Genomic DNA, 25,506 nt, shown 5'->3' with positions numbered 1-25,506 from the left:
TCAGACTTCGCCGTGATTTGCCGACCACGTTCACGTTCGTTCCGCGTTTTTGAAAATACCCACACAAAACTTGATGACGTAGTGCACAATGTCCGACGAAGAAGTTATTTTTGAGGTACAAATAATCGAATTTCATCCATATTCATGTTCGTAAAATGATCAAATATGTGTTTATTTAAATCATTAATCATCAGTGAACCATTAGATCATTTCTTTGGCAATGTGTGTGGTACTGGTCGCGCCCACGAGCTCTTTATTTCATGGTCCTGGTCATTTCGTTAGCCATTTTCATGCAGTGCATTTCGAAAAGCAGACGACGTGGAGTCATGTCCTTGTCGTGCGCCCGAATGATTGACAGCGCGCACGTGATAGGCCTACTGGGCGTGGCCGTTTTTATATGTAAACAACGACACGTGTGTTGATCTGTCAAAGTCATTGTAACCAGGGAGGTGTAATAGTAATACTGACTCTGTCTCGGGTCTGGCTATCCTGATCTTTTTGGCCCTACAGAATAAGATTTTCATTTTGTTCTCCAAAAACTTAAAAATGATGTAAAATCTTTTCATTTCACTTTGAGAATTCTGCCTTGTTTCAACACCTGCAAGATGTTGGCTTCAGTAAAGATGACATCCATGCGGAGAAAATACATGCAAAGACATCCGCTGATCAGTTTGTTCAGGAGGTTACCAAGGTTTGTAATGTTTTTATCATGAATGTGTCCGTAAATTCAGCTCCCAGCCTTGGACATGTTTTGTTAATGGGTGAATTTGGCGTTGGTTTATTCCGGCTTTTTGTCCTGTAGCCTACTGCCTAGTCCGAGTGTGACTGTGAGGAATTTTGCAACATTTCCAATATTACATTCCTAACTCAAGCTCTAGACTTTTCCAGCATCATACAGCCATTTAGAGGACCGAGTCTGGACTGGTGATATTTTCATCCCCAACAAAATATCCCATCCTGCCTCACATTTTTGTTTCTTTTCCAGCCAAAAGGTGAATGGTTCTCCGCTTTGAAGAATGGCGCCATCTCCAGGATTGTCGGGTGTTACCAGAAAGCGGTCCATGAACAGGTACTTATTCTACATGGGCCAAGGTTCTAAGGTCTGGGGTCTCGGGAGCTCCAGAGAATGTTAATAATGATGATAATGATATACACTTAATAAAGCGCTCTTTCCACTGAAAATTGCCCAATGTTCAAAAGTGGTTGCTCACGTTCTGTTCATGTACATGTGTATTTCTCAATTCTTTTTCCAAGGATGCCCACTATAAAACCATAGTGACCCAGACAGTAGCAAGGAGTAAAGCGCTCGTGGAAGATGACGCTGCCTTTCTGGAAAATTTCGTTGCGTTGCCAAAAGAAGGAGAACAACCGAAGAAGAAGAACCCGCATGAATTAACGCTGAGTAAGGTGTTGAGGTAAGACTTGTTGAGATCTTGATCTTGATTGAAAGACTGTGAGTGACCTGACAGTTTGTTCTGCAACAGTATTTAATCAATATGATTTATAGTTCTCTTTCCACTGCAGGGTCTGGAGTCACTGGGCGATTGTCCTGGCTTACCTAGTCCACCGCTTGATCACCTTGCAATTGCCCAACTGGTATGTCTTCACAGACATCTGCGCTGGCCTCGTCATGGCGTTCTACCTTATTCCGACAACGGTCCTCTATCTGTTCCTGTGGAGACACAACGCTGCCTGGCTGCAGATGATGCAGCAACTACAGATGTATCTGATCCTCGCAACTGCTCTGTCGCAGTATATGAAAAAGTCTGTGCGCTTTATTCAGGAGATGGAGCTGATCAATAGAGGATTTACTATGTAAGTGTGGCTCTGACTGAGGTTCTAAGCATAGTAGATGAAAATGGTCCACATAGGTCTGTGTCTGGGCTGCTGGGTGGGTTGCGAGGGAGTAGGAATCCAAGCTCCTCCACACCGTTCTTCAAATCAAATTCTCTATACCTGACGGAGCACCTTGGCATCAATGTGAGGGGTGTTTAGTTCAAAGATGGCGGCACATTGAAATGTGTAGCCCACTTTGAACTAAAATCCTCAAAGCTGAATTGGCAAAATGAAAGATAGAGCCACTTGGCCTGTTTGATTCCGAGTATTTGTACTGTCCTCTCCTGTGCCAGAAACTTGTCACACCTGCAACAGCCAAAGACAAAGAATGAAAGCAGAAGGTAACGTGATCTGAGTCAGAAAACTTAATTGCACGAATTTGATTCTTTCTTGTGTTTTCAGGGTGTCGGCTTTATCGCCCGTGACCAGGTTAGAGCAGTCCTCACAGAAAGGCAGCCTGCGCCAGTCTCCCCAACTCAGACAGATCCTGTTCCATGTGTCGAGGGACATCATGCTCATCCATAAAAGAGCAACATGCATTTTATTAGATGTGTATCCTTTTGAAATGGCCATATAGGACTGATTGCGGCTGCAGGATGTCATTTGACAACTGCAGCAGTGTGTTTAAATAGTCATCATAAAAACTTTCCAATGAGGACAAGCAGCCAGGACAAACTGGCAATTAAAAATGATAGGTTGGAACAAGGAGGGTGATTTTTGTGTGATGACAGTCTATTCTAATCTTCCTCAACACCTCATAAGATGCCCTTTATTGCCTGAGATTGACAACTCCAGCAACTATATCGCTAACATATCACTTGACGAGTATGGACCATGTCTCTCAATAACCCTGAATAGCAAGGAAGCTGAGGCCAAACTAATGGAGGCAACAGATGATTATGCTTTAGCTGCCCTCAAGGTTGGTGCATTCTTGAAATTACACCAGTTATTTTCAGGTTTTAAGATGTTCTGCGAGTGTGTGTGAGATCATCAGTCACAACAAACACTTTCTTACTGTTGCATTGACAGCTAGATATCAACTTACCAACTTGCCTGGTGAGTTTAAGTCATGTTTCGTCTGATGTCTTCGTCAGTCCTCTATTATCTGTTGTCCACAATGTTGATCCACTTGCCATTAATCTGGACATTGAACCGTTTACTTGCATATCATAGCATCGGAGATGAAACAAAGACCTTGCCATTCCATTTCCATGTATATCATTGTGTCTTGAGCAATTTCAATCAAATGCAAATTGCTTCATTTTCCAGGCGATGTGTCAGCTGTGTGAGTTACAGTTTTCCGAGTACACGCGGAGATTTGCCTTAAGCCATGTCAGTGACTTAGAGAGACCAAACCGCAGCAACAAGCAAAGTAAGAAAAAAGGTTGCATCAGTTTGTAAAACTGTTGTTGTTTTCTATATCTCCTGTCTCCATTCACTCAGACAGCGACTTCTTCATCTTCAGGTTGTAGAAGGTGAATCCACCATAGTCCATGGTCTGACAATGGTTAAATTTTGGCCTTTGACGCCTACCTTGAGTTCAGAACATTGGGTGATATGAATAAAGACTAGCAAATGCTTTTATTTAAATCTCCATGTACATTTACACGAGGCCTTCCTGTTCAAAACCGGAGTAAAAGCATTTGCTAGTCTTTATTCATATCACCCATTGGCTCGAAGTTATATACTGAATATCATCGCTGTGTGCCTCCTAGTATTTCTGCCCCTGTCATGATGTTATTTCCTTGAAATATGACAAGATCTATGAAAACGTCAGTGAAAAGAAAGGGAAGATACAAAGATGTATATTGGTGTGTCAGTGATGAGATCTTAATCAGCAATTCGAAAATCTCTCTTTTTATTTGCAGATAAGAAGTTGGTTTACGTTCAGATGTTGCGAGAACTGATCAGCAAGCTACAAGATGGTGTGGGTACGCTGCAGAGGCTGTATGAATTCCACAAATGTTCCGTGTTGGAGAGGCGTAGAAGTAGTGCTGGGATACTGCCGTTGGCAAAGACTCCCCAAGAAAACGTTCACGTGGCTGTCCACAGTTTGGAATTGCACTTACTGTCATTGTTGAAGAGGTAGGTACTATGTTGATGGACTTGCCTTCACCCAATTGATCAGAGAATGGATTATCAATATCTGACCCTGTGTTATCTTATCTTCTGAGTGAGGTCTCGGTGTAGTCATCGTCTCTTTGCGCTTGGAGAGCAGAGTATGTAACGGTATCCCTATCGATTCCCTGTTTCTACATCGTCACTTACATTGACAATATATTTTTGTGTTGGAAAACTTGAAGCTGCTGTAGTACTAGTATTCTCCATTCTTTTCTTCAAATGAATAAGTGTTTTTTTGAAAAATCGCAGAATTTTTTCAAAAATACAAGTGAGATGTTGCTGTATTGATGATGAGGATGATGATGATGAAACAAAATCGAAAATATTTTCAGGGTGAGGGATGTGCAGGACACAATACAAGCAATGGAGCCCTCAGAGAAGCGTAACCTTGAGGTCAGCATCCTCTCTGAGTACCAGATCATGAAGATGGACCTCGATGCATGCCGGGGATGCTGGGAGGAAGGCCTGGCGCGATTAGAGAAAATGTTTGACGTGAACCAACACTCTCAAACAGGTAAATTCATAAGTACAGAGGAACCTCCCTTAGGGGACACCTCTCTATTCAGAACAACATAAACAAGAAAAACAGACCATTATACCCGACATATCCTCCAAAACTGCTCTTTGTTCAGGTCCCAGTGGAAAACAAGCTGGTCAGCTGGCCGAGATGTCCACAAGATACTGGGAACGGAGGAAGATCTAAAGGCTACGGCCTCTTCTGTGATATCCACCGACTTCAGAATTCGATGCTGTCGTCGAAGGCTAAGATAAAGAATAAGAGGCTTCTCATTGGCTCTTTATACAATATTTTGGTGCTTCTGTTAGCTTTGTCTGTTCTGGTGTAGGTATCATTCAAGTTATGCTTCATCTTTCAAGTTGAGTCTGTCTTCTATAAAATTTCAGTTTCCAATGTTGAGACACCCACACCATCAGCCTCGGCTGCAGACATAAAACCAATCCCTCTGATCAAGTTGGACAGCCCCCTCATCCAAGATGAGGTGTTTGAAGCCTACACTGACGACGTTGATGAAATCCAGCGAGACTTCAGCTGGGACGAGTTCCTCACACCGGAGGAAAAGGTAAGCTGGCATCCTAATCCCAACCATGTCCTTGTTGTACTATCTCTGTCAGCCTTTAGACAGTGCTAGTACAACAAGGAAATAGCTTGATCAGGTTACAACTCACTCTTTGGCCATCCTTGCCTGATTGTAGACTCTACTTGCTAACAATTTTGATTTAGTATTGAGTAAGATTTACGCCTCCATATTGAGGTATTCAAAGTGTTTTGGTGAATAAAATATCTTCTTTTCCTCCAGGCCAAAAAGAAGCGAGAGAAGGAAGAGGCCAAACGTTTGTTAAACGAGCTGCGGTCTGTCATCAATATCAAGGCAGCTGAGAGAGAAAGAAGGGAGCAAGTTGCCATGGAACGTATGAAAGGTCAGCAGGAGGTGGTGAAAGGTGAAGAGGTGAAGGTCGTCAAAGGAGAAAATGAAGCTGAAGCTGAAGAAGGAGACGAGTTGAGTCTTAGTCATGATGGGGGTGTTGACTTGGATACGAGTGTTGAAACATTGAAGGCAAGCGTCGAAACATTGGATGGATCAAAGGGGAGCAATGAGGAAGACATGGCCCATGGAGATGGATTGAAACAGGGTCATGAAAACTCTGGCGATCTGAACAAATCTGTTTTTGCAAAATCAAAGCCTGATATGTCTTTCCCTGATGTTCTTGTGCCAGGACCGAGTAAGAATGATACACCATCAAGTGCAAGTGGAAGTTGTAGTTGGCAGGTTCTAGATGATACTACACCGTCTAGTAGCGCCAGCTGGCAGGTGATAGATGAACAACAGTCAAAAGAGGGCAGCATGGTGCTGAGCGACGGTAGTAATTATTCATTGGGTGATGTGGTGCAGGGTAGTCGCCGTCAATCAAGTGGACGAATATCTCAGAGTATCAGCAGTGAAAGTCCCAGTTTTGAGCTGATACCAAAGTCTACGATGGCCGAGAGTGAGAGCAGTGGCAGTTTTGATATCCTACCCGACAGCCCTGAAGATGAAGATAGCTCCATCAAAGCTCTCAATCCACAGCCTCTACTCGACCCTGATATGGACAGAGAACGCATTGAAGATAAATTGGAGCGTGTTTGCGGAGCCAATTTGGCATTTACGTCGAATGTTGCAGCGATGGCGGTTGCACGGTCGCAGAATCTTGGGCTGCAGCAGGATACGTTTGGAGATGATAGTGATGATGATGATGATGATGATGAGAATGGGGTGACTGTTTTAGAATGTTGAGGTGACCTCAACAGTTGGATGTAGTATGTTTTGTTTTCTTGTCGATGATTTTCTTGTTGTTCTCTGATATTTTGCTTATTGTTTTAATATACAGTATTGCATTGAATGTCAGACTTTGGTGCTATTTGGCCATTTTGCATTTAGAAGTATTGTTTATTGGCAAATTGACTGTGTCACTTGATTAAAAATTTGTTTTGATTGAAAGTTTTTGTTGTTGATGAAGATTCCTGGGTGTTGATGTCTTAAAAACCTTGATTTTTGAAAACAATATTATCAAAAGCTTGTAGTTGGCACCTACTACCCATTTTGGTGCATTGGGTCACTGCATGCCTCGCTTTCTTTGTGGCCTTATTGTTTGCCTAAAACTGTGGACTGGTTGATATTTTCTTCTGAACTATCAACATTATAACTGATGTGCAACTGATATCAACTGAATTGAGAAATGTGGCAATTTCAGATTTATTGTATGACTGGGTACATGTGATATTTCAACTTATTTATCAACGCCGTCTGTGTAATTACTGTGGCATGATCATGATCATGTTTAACTTGAGTAAACATAATTGATATTAAAATCTTGTCTCTTGTCTCATATTGTTAGGTTGTACATGTATGACAAAGGCATATTGCAAGATCTTAAAGGTCTCGCACCATTTCGTCCGTCTTCTGTCATGGTACAGGCAACTGCCATTGCGATTGGTGAAATCCCAATATCTTTCTGTCTGTGGGATGTCGAAACAATCAACCTTTGCCAGCTGCTTATTTATTCAGATTGTGAAGGCCTTGACACAACCTAAAAACTCTGAAACAACTACCCTCTGCCAGCTGGTTATCTGGTCAGGTTGGGAAGACCTTGACACAACCTAGAAATTACACCAAGGTTACCACTGATAAACTTTCGAGACGACAGGACAGCCTAAGTAACAACCAAAATCTTCCAGCTGGTTATCTGGTCAGGTTGGGAAGACATTGACACAATCTTCAAAGGGTCTCAGCTGTAGAAGACAACATTACCCCTGCGTTCTACATGGGTGATACAAGACAACTGATTTGGTTGTACCGTGGTAATCATCTCACAAGGACGGACAATGGAACAACCAACCTCTGCCAGCTGGTTATCTGATCACACGAGACTGGTAGTACACAATATCCACCTGACAACTTGAGTACTACTTGGGACCACAGTCATCTTAAACATGCCACCAAAAAGAGAGCTGGAAGGGTGAAATGTCAAGTCACATCCTAAATCTGTGGTTTAGCATGATAACCAGCTGGAAGAGTCACAAGTTAGCATGGAGAGAGGAACCCCAACTAAGCAACAGTGACAGGCAGCCTATTGGATTACTTTCAACCAGTCTCATGATTGACTGGTTGTGGCTATTCCTCATGGCATCAATTACAACTCTTCACAACCAGTACTCATGTACACCTTCTGTTGGACCATGCATGCCTAAGACAATCTCAAAGCCTTTGACTTTGGAGAGTTGCTCCTTGTGAATAAAACTTAAAAGCAGGTATACCCTGGGCCATTTCAAATTATACTCCAGACGCAGTGGACTGGCCTCATCCCTCACTGAGCCAGTAAGAATAGGATGATGAGATGGACCAAGCCCTCATTGATCTATCACTTTGAGAGAGAAGAATTGACTGACAAATGCAAAGAGATGGAAAATGGACTCTAATAGTCTGTATTGCACTGGAGAGAGGTATCCCAACTAGTCAGCTATCGTCATCAGAGCTAGTCACAGCAAGACAAAGTCACATCCTACATCTATGGGTTGGGATGATAACCAGCTGGAAGAGTGAAACAAAAACAAATGCACTCATAGTTGTAAAATCTGTATTTAATCAGATAACTCCTTTAATATTAGATTCATCTGTTTGATGATCCGTATTCAACCCTGACAGCATTTATAGAAGATGGCGCCATTTTTCAGTTGGTAAGATTCGTAATGATTTCCAACAAGACTTCAAATCAAGAGCTTTTATTGCATTCAATGAAATCATAAAGACTTTTTAACGTCATTGTCATTGTATCCAATATCATTGAAATTCTCATACTTCAAGTTCATTGTATTCAATATCATTGAAATTCTCATACTTCAAGTTCATTGTATTCAATATCATTGAAATTCTCATACTACAAGTACTTCACCCATTTGGCGTATAGTTCTAAGAACATGGCATTTTCACACCAGCACACAAATGTGTTCTTATCCAACTCCACAGCACACTAATTCAAAGTTCAATAAATAACCCATTTAGAGACTGTTTCAAAGTGTTCGGTTCTCAATGAACTGAAAGTCTTTCATTATCTCGGCATTCCCAGGCCAAGTATTCAATCTCTTGTTTTTAGTCTCCCTTTTATTCCTCTCCATGAATCAGAACACAGACTGTTTCACTATCTTTCCTCAGAATCCATGATCTAAGAATCAGTCATCCATGTTTACCATGATTAGGACGGCTTATTTCATTCTCCTCTGTATTTCGGTGGTCGTTTTTCCTTAAAAGCTAGGAGACCTTCCGTTCGGTCCTTTGTTGGGATGACCTGAAAATATGTTATCAAAATTTAACACCAGTGGGACGAAAATATGCATGTTACCAAAATGTATTAAATGTTCTCAATTATGTTCATGTAATGAAACATGATAGATTTCTTTGAATAAACTTCTCTAAATCAGGCAGCCGTATGCTAATATCCTGTCTACCGGATTGGAACTTGATTATTATGATTGTGACATTATCCCTGACATGAAGCACTGATTCTGACACAGTCCTTGTGGTGCGGATAAGGAAACACTTCTGCAAAACTGAACGGATAACTATGTCAGACTTCTGGGAAAAACAAAATCTCGTAATCCAACTCACCTGAGCATAACAAGCTTCCTCGAATTTCAATCCAGACGCAAGGTCCACTTCAACACCTCTGTCTATAGCAATCTTAGCCATTTGAACTGCGATTGGCCCCTGAAATTATCAAAATATAGTTAGATTAACGCAGTTAACAGCTCAGTCTATGCATTGGTTCCATCATTTTCAGCCTCACTGGGTCAGAACCACCACATCCTGGTATACCAGGATCAGTTGCATGCTCCTCCCCTTGCCTAGACTGAGGTCAGTAAGTACCAAGTGAAATGGCCTAACTGATGACCATAAGACCCCTTTGACCAAAACAATTTCAAAGAAATTCGTATCGATTGTTATTGGAGGGTCCTCGTAAAAGTCATATTGATTGTGATGTCTAGTCATTGGTTAACACGACCTGTGACTTCAATTAACACACATCTGGCAAGACATGATCTTTTGTCTTCTTCCTTTGTTTCTGTGACAGTCGTGTAATGAGCACCACCTCATTTCGATCAAGAGGTGAAGGTCATGAGCGTGATCAAGATGGAAAATTTGAATTATGATTTTGGTGGGCTTCAACTCATTTTGGCGACTAGTTATTACCTGAGGGAGAGAGGATACCAGCCAAACATCCCCACCCTGACCACAAAGCTCTGGAGGTCTCTGGCCGAACTCTTATGGACAGCCAACTTTGTTACCGAAAATACTGAACGCTGAAGACTTTACCTGTGGTGTGATTTCTCTCGCTAATTCCAGTGATCGTTGATACGCAGCATCACGCTCATCATTCTGCTCCACGGCTTGGTTGACGAGGTTGATACGTGCAGCCTCGGCTCCGTCTATAACGCGGGCCGTGAACATGAGCTCTTTGGCGATGGCGGGACCAACCAGCCTGGGGAGGCGTTGGGTGCCACCTGAAAGAAATTAAGATACGGTTTATGTAAAATAACCATCACCATAAACTAGTGATGAGAATCATACTTTTACTCCTCCAGCTGGTTATCAATTAGCCAGGGATTTGGAATCGTCAAGTTGGTTATCACGGTATTTTACCAATTTCCGTTGTTCTCCGAGTCCCGAATCCAATTGGACCCCCTAGCTCCTCCCATTATTCCCCTTCATGCAGCACTGAACTCGTGGCATCATGACGTCATCTTACGACCTGTAAACTGAACCTGACGCTCTTCAAGATGACCTGACCACGCATATTGACGCAGTGCACACACGACAACGACACATCTCTTTGTTCTAGAGCACTGGAATGGCGGGGACGGGCCAGCCTCACTCGATAATGAATTTAGACCCAGATTAAGAAGACTTCATAAGGGAAAGCAAAGCTACATCTCAAGACAAACCCAAATTACCTTTGCCCTGAGACAGTGCACATTACACACTACATAATGTACACAAATCACGCTCAAGTTAGCTAGAAATGGTTTGTAACGTCTTGTGATTTCAACAGCGATGTTAAGAGGGCGCCATGAATAAAATCATAAATCAATCACGACGCTGCTGGATCGTATAACGAGATTGTGATGTTATTTGTGGAGACGGAAAGACGCAGCTGTTTTCAAGGGCCCTGGAGCAGAGGTTGGCAAACCTGAGTGCTCTCAACGCGCTCTCTCCTCCCCAACTTATCTCCTGAATCATTAACCAGTCGTAAAGCTGACGGAGTCATTTTCTTGACGTATGATTTGATGGATATTTTCCCTTGTGATGTTGCACAAGGAATTTGCATCATCAATTTCCCGATTTAGAATTGTTACTTTCCTGTTCTACGTGTCAATGACCATAGACAGCCTATCTCCAAGGCTTTCAACTGCAGCTGATAACAGCTTATTGCCAAGTGCAAAGCCACCTTTTAGATTTCAGCTGAAGACAAAAGGAAAAGGATGTTGCTCCTATTTGATTGTAGCCTTGAGCAATTCACTTTCTTATGTTTACAAAATACATAACGACTTTATACAAAATGAAAAGGACATGTCTTGGTGCTGAGCCAAAATTCCGCATTCGAAGCGGATGGCAATGCATCAGAGGATGAATCTGCCTCAAGTCAAACCGAGCCGACCACACTTGAAAACTTTCTTTAAACATTTACAACATTTTTGATAGAAATGTGTCTTTTCGACAGGTGCATCCGTCATCAAGATGGGTCCTCCTAAAAACAACGACATCATCAACTCTCCCAATAACGAGCTATAATGGCTGTTGACCTATAAACTATAACATTTGACCGACTCTGTTAGGAGCATATTCTGCAGAGCTCATCGATTTCCTTGCTGCGAAGACGTTGCAGCTCTTTCAAGATGTGTTTTCATTCCCACCTTTGGTACAGAATTCGCATTTTGCGGCTGTTCCATCTACTGGTTTGAACCCAATACACCAATAATCAAAGAAGACAAAGTTAGGTTGGTAATCACCACCATCATTGTAGACATGTTTTTGAATTGGAAATAACTACACAAGTGGCTCTACTCTAACATCTCCTTTAGAGAAAGCACACTCTTGACCTATTTTTCACTTCAAGCAACTGCGCTGAGAGCAGAAAAATTTGAGAGCAAAAAAAGAGCAAAAAAATTTTGTAGGGCAGTATTGAAAATCTTTAAGAAGGTCTTAACAGAACAACAGGTGATTTATTCTCACCCTGAACTTGCTCAGCACTTCCACTCCACATCACACAGTATCGAGTAATCATCTATAATTGTAGCATCCCTATGCTATGCCTTCTGAACACACCATGATTCTCTGAAGTTTTTTCCCTCCCTTTTTCTTGATAAGTGGTTCATTTTTTAGTCTTACCTCCTCCAGGTATTATTGCCAGCCTGGTTTCTACCAGACCCATCTTAGCCGAACTCGCTGAAAACAGAAAAGTGATTATATAATATAAAGTGGACCATAGAAATCATCCTAAGACTCAATGATTTGTAAAACCCATTGACATGACCAGTCATTGGAAAGTTCTTCAACAGTACTTCCTGCTCGTACCATTTGTGACCCGCTCTACCAAAACTAGGCGCTTGTCGCATCTGAACTTGACAGGTTGATACGGACTTGTTGTTCATTTCCCTATTGTAGACCTTTTGTGAAATGTGACAAAATCAGTTTGTAATAGATTTCACAAAAGGTCTACAATAGGGAAATGAACAACAAGTCCGTATCAACCTGTCAAGTTCAGATGCGACAAGCGCCTAGTTTTGGTAGAGCGAGTCACATTTTAGTTCTGGAGGAGTGCGGTGGGATAGTGATTAAAGTGCCTTGTGGGTTCAAATACCTTTCAAGGCGCTTAGTTTGTTCCAAGTTCTAGGTTGAAGGTTAAGTGTTGCTTAGAAGCTCCTTAGCATCCCTAGTTTAAAACAACTCAGAATACCAGCTACGTACCTGCTATTCTGATATCACAGGCTAGCGCCATCTCCAGGCCACCACCAAGTGCAATGCCGTCCATCGCGGCTATCACAGGCATCGGGAGGTTACACAGGTCCGATACCGTGGATCGTAACTTTGCAACAAACGGTCCAACCTCGGCCTGAGTCATCTTCACCCTCTCTTTGAGATCAGCGCCTGGAAAGAAAAAAAGAAAGTGACAATATGATGAGATATCACATTGCTGGTCCTTTCTGCTAAATGGGCAGCTTTCAAAGTGGGGGGCCCCGAACAGACAAATTCTATAAGATAAAAAAATTTGACATGGCGCCGCCAATCATTCTGGCAAAGGGTACTCGAAAATGACCTGATCCTTCCCGATCGGTCGACACCCATATTTACCTTATTCTATTTCAGATGACGTCCCCATCTGTTCAACTCTCCCGCCATTGTGAAATAAACAAACACGGAAGCAGATCGCATTTCGATTCATTTCTGTTTTTTGAACGGCTGACCATTGTTAGTGACGTGAGCCATCACTTGGCGTACCCCAAGAACCACTTAATTTCACGCCCGTTTGTTAGAATCCGAAAATTACAATTTAATGCTTATTTCAATGCGTTTCTATTATTTGGAAGACAAACGATCCGAAGCCACTGGTGTACCGATGACGTTTTGAGCGGTCCTTGGCTTTATGGTCTGTCTTGGTAAATTGCAACTTTATGGTGATTGGTTATAGAAAACTGGTTAGCTCATGTTATGCAAGTGCAACAACTCTGCAGCTCTCCACTGGCAAGTGCGACTGTTTTTGTCCGTTGAAAACCTTTGTGACGGACAATACATCTGCTGAATATCCTGCCGTCATTATTCACGGTGGTTTAGGGTGCGGTGGTTCAGGGTGTTTGTTTGCAGCGACCATTGTAAGGAACGGAGCACTTCTCTCGGTGCCCCTCACCACCTCTTGACTCCATGGCCCTATTCATACCTTGTTTACATCAAACACATCGGTAATACAATGACTTAATACATCTGTCATTAATTTCACATAAGAACCAAACAAGGAAATACAACAACTTGATTTTCATCTGGAGAATGTAGCCTACAGCAAGATTTGGACGTTCGTTTCTACAAAGACTCAGGCCTTTCAATTACGTGGAGACCTCTACACCCTGTATTTTTTTAGCCTATTTTGGGGGACATGTTTTTTTGCTTTTTAGCTTAATTTGGGGACATTTCATCGCGCAAATTTGCCTGAACAGCGACGTCATAAATCAAAGTTAGTGACTGATGTCACCACATGCACCTGAAAAATCATAATTTTTAGGGTAAAACTATAAAATTAGGCCATTTGGATGAGATTTGATTATGTTAGGGGTCAAAAAACGCTTCAGGGGGTCATATTATTTTTTAAAAAAAGAAAAAAAAAGAGACCTAATTTGGGGACATCCTGTACGGCCTACACCGTTATACGGTGTAGGAATCATGTAATTGAGAGGCCTGAAAGTCGAAGGCAAAGTTTGTAAAGAAGTCATGATGTCACATTTCACGTGTTAGGCTTCATGTGTCACGCTCCACACATGAACTGAAGAATGAACACATCGTGTCCAAAGAGCAGGCAATGAAGGTGTTCATGTGCGGCTTCAAAGTTCTTCAGTTGGACTTTAAGTTTGATGCTTTCCCTACAACCACCGTACTAGACCCCCGCCGTCTCTTCTGATAATTTGCTTGGTGCGCGTTACTACGCTGAACGCACCACAAGCGTGTTCGTTGATGAAGCATCATTGTCAGGTAACCTGATCGCTGCAACCCAACAACGATCTGATCCAATCTCGGTCAAACCCTCAAGTCGTGACTACTACTCAGCGCCGATAATGCGCACTCCTGGCGTATTACATTACCAGCAAACAATGTCTTTCATTGGGTGTATCAATTTGAAGGATCGAGAAGTTGTAATGGCCGCGTCAACTTGTAGGGATACGTGACTCTGAAGTTCGGGATTGACGGGGGGGGATACCTTCGTCCTGAAGACCACAGCATGATTTAAAGCTCCCCATCAAGTGAGGATGTTATGGGCTATCGTTGATGAGTCTTCTTCTGTTTCGGGGGTATTGCACATCATTTTAGTTTCAAGTCGTCACTTATGTTTATACCGTTGCCATGGTAAAGATGGTAGATAAATGTGTACCTGTCAACCTGCATGGTGCACGACGGGAATTCGAGAAAAGAGCCCTCACCTGCGCAGAAGATTCCTGGACATTCACTTTTTATGATTAAAACTTTCACATTCTTGTCGAATCTGATCGCCTGCGTCGCTTCAGAAAGCTGAAAATTGGAGAAAAAAATAAACTTGAATTGCTGAAATAGAAGAAGCAGGAAGAAGAAGAAGCAGAGTCTCAAGCACTTCCGCTGTGAAATTCACAATCAAATATCCTTGAACATAGATCCCAGAAACAGTCACAAATGCTGCACAAAAAGGGGTATTACATCTGACCATTACTGCATTCAGCCAGTTGGTGCAAAGTGCAGACACCATGCAGATCAAATCCGAAATCCCGGCTGGGTTCCATAAAGATGACTGGTGACAATATCGCGTGAAACCACATGAGTTGATGCCATAAAACTTCACCAGTGTTCTACTCACCATGTAAACCATGTTTCTGCTGAATGCATTCTTCGCCTGTGGTCGGTTGAGGCCAAAGACCACCACACCTGAAAACACAAAACCACACCTAAGTAGGAAATACAATATCTAATAGTAAAAGTCTGCCCTCTCTTTCTCTGACCAGGGTCTCAAGACTCCTAGATCCACCCCTGTTGCCTGTTGTTTGATCGTTCGAACCACTGCTTTCCAGCTTGCTATTTTCCAACAAATTGCCCGTTATAATTGTTCACTAATCCTTAGCAAGTTACAGATTGGGAAATATATCGCTCTTTTCAATAACATTGAATCATGCTTATATTACTGACTTACCCATTCAATGCAGTCTATAGACGTCATTCAAAGCAATATAATTGAATCGTGGTTGAAACTGTCCACTAATTAGAATGCAGAAAGACACTCTGACATAACGACGTCTCAACACAAAGTACGATGTAATTAATGAGTCAAAATGAGACGACTGGTGGACAACTTGATACGGTACCATAATTCTATTGCCACAATAAGAGTTGAATTTTTACACCAAATCCAACCTACTAATTAAAGAGGTGACACATGTCTCGTGCAGAGGGCCGACAAGCATATTGTCAGCGCCGGTGAAGTGAAAGTATCACACTAAGAGAGCCATATTAAGTTGACCCTCTTGGCACGCAATTAAATCACTGTTTGGTTAATAACACGTGCCCCGACCTTTGGCTGCGACAGAATTGGTGTACGCCAAAGTCAACTATTTCGCCCAACTCGGCTAACAGAGGTTGGTGCGACGACTTGAACCTAATGTGCCATAATCTGCCAGAACGATGATTTCAGATCGAGCAGATAAAACGGTCAATTCTGATCTTCTTTCATCTGTTATCTCTGCCATCGATAGACGGCATATCTCCGTGCTTTCATGGCGAGTGACCATCAGAGCTCAGGATTCTTCAAAGGGTTTTCTAAAGGAAGGGTAGAACCTTTCATATTCAAGAAGTTTTGCCAGTGTGCAACACACGGTGGGGTGGCCAGTAATTTATAGTAGGGTAGGCCTATAGAAACCCTTTACAAAGTCTAGAGCAAGGTAGGGTGGTTCTTCCAAGGTAGGGTGGTTCTTCCAAGGTAGGGTGGTTCTTCCAAGGTAGGGTGGTGAGCTGCCAAGGTAGGGTGGTTCTTCCAAGGTAGGGTGGTGAGCTTCCAAGGTAGGGTGGTTCTTCCAAGGTAGGGTGGTGAGCTGCCAAGGTAGGGTGGTTCTTCCAAGGTAGGGTGGTGAGCTGCCAAGGTAGGGTGGTTCTTCCAAGGTAGGGTGGTTCTTCCAAGGTAGGGTGGTGAGCTTCCAAGGTAGGGTGGTTCTTCCAAGGTAGGGTGGTTCTTCCAAGGTAGGGTGGTTCTTCCAAGGTAGGGTGGTGAGCTGCCAAGGTAGGGTGGTTCTTCCAAGGTAGGGTGGTTCTTCCAAGGTAGGGTGGTTCTTCCAAGGTAGGGTGGTGAGCTGCCAAGGTAGGGTGGTTCTTCCAAGGTAGGGTGGTTCTTCCAAGGTAGGGTGGTTCTTCCAAGGTAGGGTGGTTCTTCCAAGGTAGGGTGGTTCTTCCAAGGTAGGGTGGTTCTTCCAAGGTAGGGTGGTTCTTCCAAGGTAGGGTGGTGAGCTGCCAAGGTAGGGTGGTTCTTCCAAGGTAGGGTGGTTCTTCCAAGGTAGGGTGGTTCTTCCAAGGTAGGGTGGTTCTTCCAAGGTAGGGTGGTTCTTCCAAGGTAGGGTGGTGAGCTGCCAAGGTAGGGTGGTTCTTCCAAGGTAGGGTGGTTCTTCCAAGGTAGGGTGGTTCTTCCAAGGTAGGGTGGTTCTTCCAAGGTAGGGTGGTTCTTCCAAGGTAGGGTGGTTCTTCCAAGGTAGGGTGGTTCTTCCAAGGTAGGGTGGTTCTTCCAAGGTAGGGTGGTTCTTCCAAGGTAGGGTGGTTCTTCCAAGGTAGGGTGGTTCTTCCAAGGTAGGGTGGTTCTTCCAAGGTAGGGTGGTTCTTCCAAGGTAGGGTGGTTCTTCCAAGGTAGGCTGGTTCTTCCAAGGTAGGCTGGTTCTTCCAAGGTAGGGTGGTTCTTCCAAGGTAGGGTGGTTCTTCCAAGGTAGGCTGGTTCTTCCAAGGTAGGCTGGTTCTTCCAAGGTAGGCTGGTTCTTCCAAGGTAGGGTGGTTCTTCCAAGGTAGGGTGGTGAGCTGCCAAGGTAGGGTGGTTCTTCCAAGGTAGGGTGGTTCTTCCAAGGTAGGGTGGTTCTTCCAAGGTAGGGTGGTGAGCTGCCAAGGTAGGGTGGTTCTTCCAAGGTAGGGTGGTTCTTCCAAGGTAGGGTGGTTCTTCCAAGGTAGGGTGTTTCTTCCAAGGTAGGGTGTTTCTTCCAAGGTAGGCTGGTTCTTCCAAGGTAGGCTGGTTCTTCCAAGGTAGGGTGGTTCTTCCAAGGTAGGGTGGTTCTTCCAAGGTAGGGTGGTTCTTCCAAGGTAGGGTGGTTCTTCCAAGGTAGGGTGGTGAGCTGCCAAGGTAGGGTGGTGAGCTGCCAAGGAAGGGTGGGCTGCCCTGACAAATAGCCTTGTGGATAATACTCAGAGCTATCTCTCTATATATCTACCTAAATGTCATCCTATAGATAGTTCAGGTGTTAACAACCAAATCCAATGCCTGGTGAAAAAAGTTAACTGACATCAACAGACTTTTTTCTCTCAAACTTCAATGAAAAAATGCCAAAAAATTAAAATTTCATCAAGTCAGGGATCGAGACAATTTCATGAATTGAGAAGGGGAGACCAAGTGCCCTAAAATATTTGGATATTACGAAGTTAAATCAAATGAAGTTGTGTTCTTTCCTTTCCAGTTTTTGATTGAGAGTGCACAGCGGCGACCCCATTGTCACAAAGCGATGTTATCTCCCATTCGTTTGTATTCACGGATCAAATCGCCGCATAATTAATTTGGAAAATCGCCAGAATGGTTGAATAATTAATGCGAGTTAACGCGATTTTGTTAATATATTGTCCATTCATACGCGCTTTGTCACGCACTTCAACTCACTCAAGTGTTCGGTATATATATTCAAGATGGAGTATGTATTTAACTTCTGATTCAAACAAATATAACATCTTCTCACATTTTGACGATATAACAAATATTACTGATAAACAAATATGACATTCTGATTTCATGGATTTGAGGAAGAAAAAATGGTGTTGGATTACATGAAAGGTGAAATGTCAATTAGATAATATAAAAAAAGTTGGCGTAAAGATGAAAGTTGAACCCAACTTATGTCTGGTGTGAGTATGATTGTTAACTGATTGTTTAAAAACTTCTTTATGCTTTCAACTTTTTCCTTTTGTCAACCATTCTAAAGGGTTTTGGTATTTCAATGGACCATGGTCCTGGGTTCAATTCCTTAAACCTGAATGGTGTATACAATCTTTTCAATGTAGACTTAGAATAGAGCCATTTTGGCAAGAATTTAGCTAATGCTAATTCTCATACAACATGACAATATGAATTCTTTGTTCTTCTCTGCGGTCAAGGTTGTAAACATCTTGACTGCCAAGGTTTCTCACATAATGAGAGTCAGGACAAGTTGCCAGTTTTTAGACAGGGCTGAAGACCCTGCTCTCCACAGTCATGACAGAGTACTTTCTGTGAAAGCACCTGTGAGGTAGGACACTTGGAATGGCTGCTTACAATACAAGACACAATTTACTATACTCTTTACTGCTGCAAAAAAGCTGTAAATTTCTCACGAGTCCAATGAATCAGTGCCGGACACTAGGATGGTCAAAAACCCTTGAAGTTCTACCGCTAAGTGGAGATGCATTTCTGGAACAAAGGGATGTGGTCAAGCCTTATTCTCTGTCCAACAAGCCAATGGGGTCGTCCCGAACCCACAACCACCAGATAGGTATCTGAGGAGTTATCCGACCAGTCATGACAGTGAGGAAAGGGGAAACAAATCACTCTGCTTTTAGAAATGATTCCAAAACCATTAAGTTGAGCAGACTCTAAAGAAAGTTTTCAAATGTTGAAGTACATCTTTGAAACATCCTTGGCACGAATCCACTGTCACGACATCAAAACCATCGAATCCTGGCGGTCATTTTGAAGCCAAAACGGACATATCATAACAGAGAAATGTCACAAACTTGTTAGAAACAACCAAATTTATTCTATAGATTCTGCTTTTTCTTAAGGAATGTAACAATGGAAAGACCAATGATTTGAATTAAACTTGAGCGATTTTAATCGACATAATCAAAGATATTCCACCAAGGTCACGCTTTGGGAATAATCACAACTTGCTTTCTGTTTCTATCAGAAATGTGTGCGAAGTTTTCCCAAGTTTATACCAGATCAATTGTCCTAGATCTTGCATTCAAAACAACAAATAAATGCAAATTTCCATCATTAAAGTCATCCATAGTACTTTTTATCGACACAGTTGAAAGTTTTTACTAAGGTCACGCTTGACGATATAACAGCCTTTTCTGCTTTCATTTTGGAAGTCTCCAAAACAACCAATGCAATTTACTAGATTTTGCATTCAAAACAACAAAAGAATGCACATTTCCATCAATTAAGTCATCTAGAGTACAAAGCTAATCAACAAAGTCGAAGGTTTAATCTGAAGGTCATGCTTTAGAAGTGCAAACTTTTTTCCCTTTCCATAATTTTTCCCTCACAGGGCCCAAAAAGTTGTTTTAAAGATGGCCAAGTTCTACTGTCGTCTGCTGGGATATTTCCAGATGTTGATGACAATACTGCATGGTCACATGACCTGCCAGGGAGGGAGATTTGAAGCAGAAGTGACGACCGTGGATTTAATGAGCAGACGATAGTTAAATGAAGGATGTGCACTGGTTGAACTGCGTTGGGGCGAATGCCATGTACGATGCGGACAGAACTAAACAAACCTGAAGCTACAATTTCATGAAGTTTTTTCAACATTTTGGTGATTTTAATCAAATTGTATGCAATTAGGAGGAGAATAGCCAAGGGTGAAGTCGCAACTTTCCTGTGATTGTTTCAAGGGTGGCGGCAGAAGACGGGTGTTTTTCTATTCAAATTTGCATTGAATGACGGCAGAACAGGTGTCCAATGGAAAGATAGGACGAGGAAAGTTCCCACCGTTTATTTGCGACGAGAGAGGACTCTGTATTCATCAAGATTCGTCAAAACGTCGACATCCCCTCTTATCACAGCCGCAAGCTTGACTGAGAATTTGTTAACATGGCTTAAAGGGTGTCAAAATAAAGCTAACTATTTGATCAGAAATTTAACATATGTTGTGCGGGGCGACAGCACGGGAAAAAACCTTCTTAGCGCTGTTTACAAGGGGGGAAAGTGGCACAGTTTGGGCTCAGGTTGACAGAAAGTTCACAGCATTGTCCACAACTCTTGCTTAATTCATGGCCTAAATTTTGTCGAGTATTTGCCCGGAAAAATCCTCCATGTCAGCAAGAAACAAGGGTCCTTATGATCATCTTCCGTTTGTTAAAGGGTGACAAGTTAGCGACCAGAAAGGACATCATGAGCGCAAATCGGAGCTACTCAAATGAAAAAAAGTCTTTAGAAGTTCGGCCAGAAAACATGGCTGTCAAGCCTTGTTTACCGAAGTGATGACGCTAATTTGCCCAATTTGCGAAAAGAGTCCTTAGATGACAAATAGGCGAGATATTTCCTTGTGACCGAAGGGCCCCCCTCGGACCTGCTGTTGTCTTCTCAAAAAGGTTATTTGTTAGCTTTGTTCGCTGTTTGTTGGCGACCTATTGCCTCGTCGGTCCATGGCTAATGTCAAGCTAACCGAACAAGCCAATCAGAGCGTAGCACAAAACAAGCTAACTCTGCCTCCAGGAGCTTTGTAACGGATAACCTAATTAGCGATGTGAGGCAAAACCCTCCCTATCTGGTACAGCGACTGAGTCACTTGTCAGTTATGTTACGCATGTGATTTTTTAATTCCGGATCAACCAATGGACAGTCGGGACCGGAAGCTCTCAAACGATATTTAAAATAGTCCGAGCCGCACCACGATCATCAGACTTGCTTTTGTTTTGGTAAACTAAGCCAAGTTTGAAAACTCGTGCGAGCGTCCTACTAGCCCGGTCACCTTGATATCGTCAAACGTTCTTCAAAATTCCGGGAAATCGGTGAAGACTCGTTGGATTGGCGGAAAGGTCAGTAAATTCCACTTTTATCTTCCATTTCTTGGTCATTTTCGTTTACCCAAATATTCAACCGGTTTACCGAAATATTGGGTTACGACTAAACTATTTATGTTGTCCAACTAGTTCTCTTAAAACCAGTTTATCGGCATTTGAGCGCAAGTGTGTGCTGCCAGTAAAAATTCCATCAAATTGAGCATCAATAGGAAATTAAAAGGGTCAAGAATGTTATTTATTAAGTCAAGAAGGGATTTTTTAGACCAGACAAAAGGACATGTGGTCGTCAAATGAGATCATTGATATTCGGCCGCAATTGCGCTTTATAAAGTATATTTGATCGGCACACCAATTTCTGAAGTAACCAGTGAAACAAGAGTAACTTGTACGCAAATTTAAATATTTAAGGGGAGTAGAATTTTTCTGTCTCGCTGTACACAGATTTGTAACTTGTAGAATTTGCATCGGAACCCAGGAGTTGGTTTTGATGTAAGACATGTATGAAGGGATTATGAAATTGGGGGGCGGGGGCAAAATGACACTTCTTGTAATTTTTCAGCCAAAATCACGTTCAAAAACACATTTTTTCGGTGATTTCTGGGGAGCATTTGCCCTTTGCTAACAGCCATGAATAGTGAAAAAAAGTCAGACAGAATTGGCTCTGGTCAAGTTGATCCAAAATACTTGAAAACCACTTGAACATTGTTGAAGATTCCGATTGAATGAGATCATGTCACCGTGTCAAAGTCAACAGCTTCTGAAGACCATCAAGAAACTTATACGATGCGGGTCAATTATTTGGCACAAACTTCAATCGTCGCTGCAATGTTTTCGAGATGGAAAACAAGGTGAAAAGAGCATTGTTGACAATCGTGACATTGGAGCTGAGCGAATGACAAACACTATTGATGTTGACAGAAGATTTTATAAAGATTTGAACCCTCATAACATGTTACATGATCCAAGCTACCCTCATTAAATTATTTAAACTTGTGCGTAGACTAATTCTAGAATATGTTATTTTTATTACGCAAATTTCTGAAGAAAAAAAAAAATCTAATTTGGTGGATTATGAAGTTTCTATTGGCTTTTCAAATCAAAAACAAAATCAACATATGGTTACTTGTAAGCTGATGACCGACGTTTTTATCAAACAAGATATCTCATGTCGAAAATGCCGATTGGTAAAATTACAAGTTGCTTTTAATGAAATCTGAAATAGCCCATTAGTCACGTACCATCCACATTAAATCCTGGTCCCCTTACTCTCTTGACCCCACTATTATAAATGTGTTTCAACTAGTATAATCTGTTCCTGCTAAAAACACTGCCCATATTGCCCATTTGCATGTTCGTTTCTTTGTCATCAAATTTTTCTCAACTTTGGACATACGGCCAATTGTAAAATAAAGATAACATTTTCAAAGTATGTACAGATGCTGATTGGTAAAATTAAGTCATGAGAGTGGTGTAATTGAAATATGAAAATCACCAATTAGTCACGCACTGGAGGCAACAAACCCTGGTCAGCTTACATTCTTGAGTGGCCTATTTTTACCAGCCTTATGGCCAGTCTGACATGTTTGATTGCTTCCATTTCTGATTATTTCTCCTCATTTTTAGGGAGGTTAGGAAACAGATTTTATAAGCTTCTTTGTATCGTCCAATTGAATGATCATAATCCCTCTAGCTGGCTATGACAAGTATGGAAACACTGAGATAATGCGGAACATTAAAGATCACTACACCCAGCCTAATGCGTGTAATGAGTGAACTCAAGGGTAGCCACTTACAAAAGTTATTACTCTGGGAAGTTATTACTCTTGGACTGTACACATAACATAAACACATAAGTTAAGATTATCAAACTTTTACGACATTTTTTTGGGCATCTACCTCTTTGTTTGGAAGTTTGAGATTATTTTTACAATGAAACAACATAATCAAGTTAACCAGCCTCAGCAAACACAAAAAATGGTCCCTTGTTGGTTCTTGCATCGATACTCTTGAAATCTTCCTGGGACGTATACATATCAATTGCCGTGACAACAGAAGGACACTACTATAAACCACCACGCCATCACCATATGCCATGAGAGAAAGAACAATACATCCTGGTTCTTGACTCTTTGCCTTAGAGATGATAAAACCGTCGAGCACAGCTAAAAAACCAACAGAGGCCAAAATTGACATAGTGCATAATGCCGTAATAATTGAGAGTGATTGGTGAATCGTCTCTCAACCACGACTCAAGAGATATTTGATGCGTTCTTTGCCTGTTTAACCACGTTAGGACGAATAAAAACAAAATTATTGATTGTCCTTGTCACCCAACTCAGGGTAGGGGTAGGTTTTTATCTAATATAAAAAAACACTTTTGACTGGAAATTTCCTCTAGTAGGATTAGGAAGATAAACAATACGAAATGATATGAGTTCTCATTATTTATATCATAGAGCCAGGTTTGTAATGGAAATACAGTAGAACCTCTCTATTAAGGACACCCTCAGGACTGAAAAGTGCTGTCCTTAACAGAGAGGTGTCCTGATTAGAGAGGTCAAATTGAATGGAAACACCCAATTTGGGACCAAAACTAGTGTCCTTAGTAGAGAGAGTGTCCTTAGTAGAGAGATGTCCGCTAAGGGAGGTTCAACTGTATAGTAACTTTGATCATTTAATGAAAGCTTCACAGAATTAGTTCTCCTGTTAATACTTCTGACATTGTGATATTTGTGCATTTTCCCACTGTCAGAATCTAAATCAGCATAACCATTAACTCAATGAACATTTGAGTCCTCCTCGTGCGGACATCTCATTTCAGGCATAACAGTGCTGCCATCTGTTTCTAGTAATACAAACTATACTGTCTGACATGTTGCTCAAGTTTTAACACTAGAGATGCTATGTGGTGCTTCCGTCTACCGGTATCAAAAGTACATGTAGTTACCGTATTTTCCGGATTATCCCCCGCACTGCCCTATGACCCGCACCCCCTTTGACCATTACCTAAAGCCACGCAAGACCCGCACCTGATTATGACCCGCACTGCTCCAAGACCCGCATTCTCCAAAAATAGTAAGCCATTCATTGATGTTGACATCCTAGAACCGCCATGTTTTTTTTAATTGTTAACCAAAGTGGATCAATTCCAGCATGGCCGTAACTATTTTCCCTAGCGGAGACATCACAAACTATGCGATCATGGCGGAAATATTGGTTGAAAACAATGCGAAAACGATGGACATAAATCCTTATCAAGTAACCAGTTTGGTCCCCTTTTTTTCTTTGGGGTTGGGGCTTATCCCTCTCAGAATCCACGCAAGACCCGCACCTTTGTATTACCCGCACCCCCACTTTTTGGGCCTGTTTGAGGGCAAAAAGCCGCGGGTCATACGCCGGAAAATACGGTACTATACTGTTTCTCTCCAGTTTAAATACTGTGACAGTGCCTGAACATCAGTGTGAAACTGAAAGTCACATCTTGATAAATCAAGATTCAAGGGATTCTGTAACTGGGTCTGTTCAATCTAGGAGAGAGTGAGACCAAGAGGTGACAGTGGCCGGATACCTTGATCTTTCAAGATGGGGGTTAAATTGGGCATAAATTGGTGGGCACCAATGTAGTCCAACACAGCTCTGGTGCAGCTATAAGGTAGAACTCAATTGCACATGTTGTAGACTGAATATAAAATGTTCTGGTGATAAATGATTCATGGTTTTACGTAAAAACCTCAAGTAGGGTTAGGCGATCAGGTCTTGTGCTAAAACCCAGGACATGTGATGTGTTAGAGCCATCAATGGTTGGACTACTACCTTAAATTGAGTCTGTTGTCAAGACATGCAAAGTGGAGGCAAAGACCCTGGCCTGGGTTGCTTGCATCAATCCATAGGGAAAATTTGGGATTCGTCTATTTTGGGACATCCTGTAAGACTATACTATAAGAGGCAATTTTTCTACAATTCTTTTGCAAATAACTCCTTTAAAACTACATGTCTTACCTTCATTTTCACCCTCAAGGTACCTTACTTTAACATCTTCATTTTGCGCTTCACTACTAAGAAATCGGTTGAAGCAAAATGATTGAAAACGCCCGAATTTGGCGTTTTTTAGGAGACTTTTCGCAAATTTCGTTACAGCTGCCATGTCGCTTGTACCACAAACAATATGTTGCGGTTTATCGAGATATTTAACTACTGACTTACTAATCATGCCTTTATATATTTTATTAGTGTAATTCATAATTTTTTTAATAAT

General features: G+C 42.0%; 2 protein-coding genes across 2 annotated transcripts; one reads left to right on the top strand and one right to left on the bottom strand.

Moving 5' to 3' along the window:
* The first annotated feature begins 75 nt into the window (after positions 1-75).
* On the top strand, positions 76-6,823 carry LOC135490882 (vezatin-like). Its single transcript, XM_064776453.1, has 12 exons — positions 76-115; positions 578-691; positions 986-1,069; positions 1,255-1,415; positions 1,525-1,815; positions 2,239-2,388; positions 2,599-2,755; positions 3,106-3,208; positions 3,705-3,921; positions 4,290-4,471; positions 4,861-5,036; positions 5,274-6,823. The coding sequence occupies exons 1-12, from the start codon at positions 89-91 to the stop codon at positions 6,246-6,248; spliced, it is 2,637 nt and encodes an 878-aa protein (XP_064632523.1). The 5' UTR covers positions 76-88; the 3' UTR covers positions 6,249-6,823.
* A 1,254-nt stretch (positions 6,824-8,077) lies between these two features.
* LOC135491047 (methylglutaconyl-CoA hydratase, mitochondrial-like) lies at positions 8,078-25,382 on the bottom strand. The gene is made up of 8 exons (XM_064776683.1): positions 25,251-25,382; positions 15,097-15,164; positions 14,690-14,777; positions 12,474-12,653; positions 11,895-11,951; positions 9,822-10,009; positions 9,117-9,215; positions 8,078-8,796 (listed from the first exon to the last, which is right to left on the bottom strand). The coding sequence occupies exons 2-8, from the start codon at positions 15,106-15,108 to the stop codon at positions 8,719-8,721; spliced, it is 702 nt and encodes a 233-aa protein (XP_064632753.1). The 5' UTR covers positions 15,109-15,164; positions 25,251-25,382; the 3' UTR covers positions 8,078-8,718.
* Between the last annotated feature and the right edge of the window lie 124 nt (positions 25,383-25,506).

The sequence above is a fragment of the Lineus longissimus genome, chromosome 7 (genome assembly GCF_910592395.1).
Source record: "Lineus longissimus chromosome 7, tnLinLong1.2, whole genome shotgun sequence".
NCBI classification, from domain to species: Eukaryota; Metazoa; Nemertea; class Pilidiophora; order Heteronemertea; family Lineidae; genus Lineus; species Lineus longissimus.
Note: the sequence above shows the minus strand (reverse complement) of the source record. Positions and strands in the feature narration are given on the sequence as shown.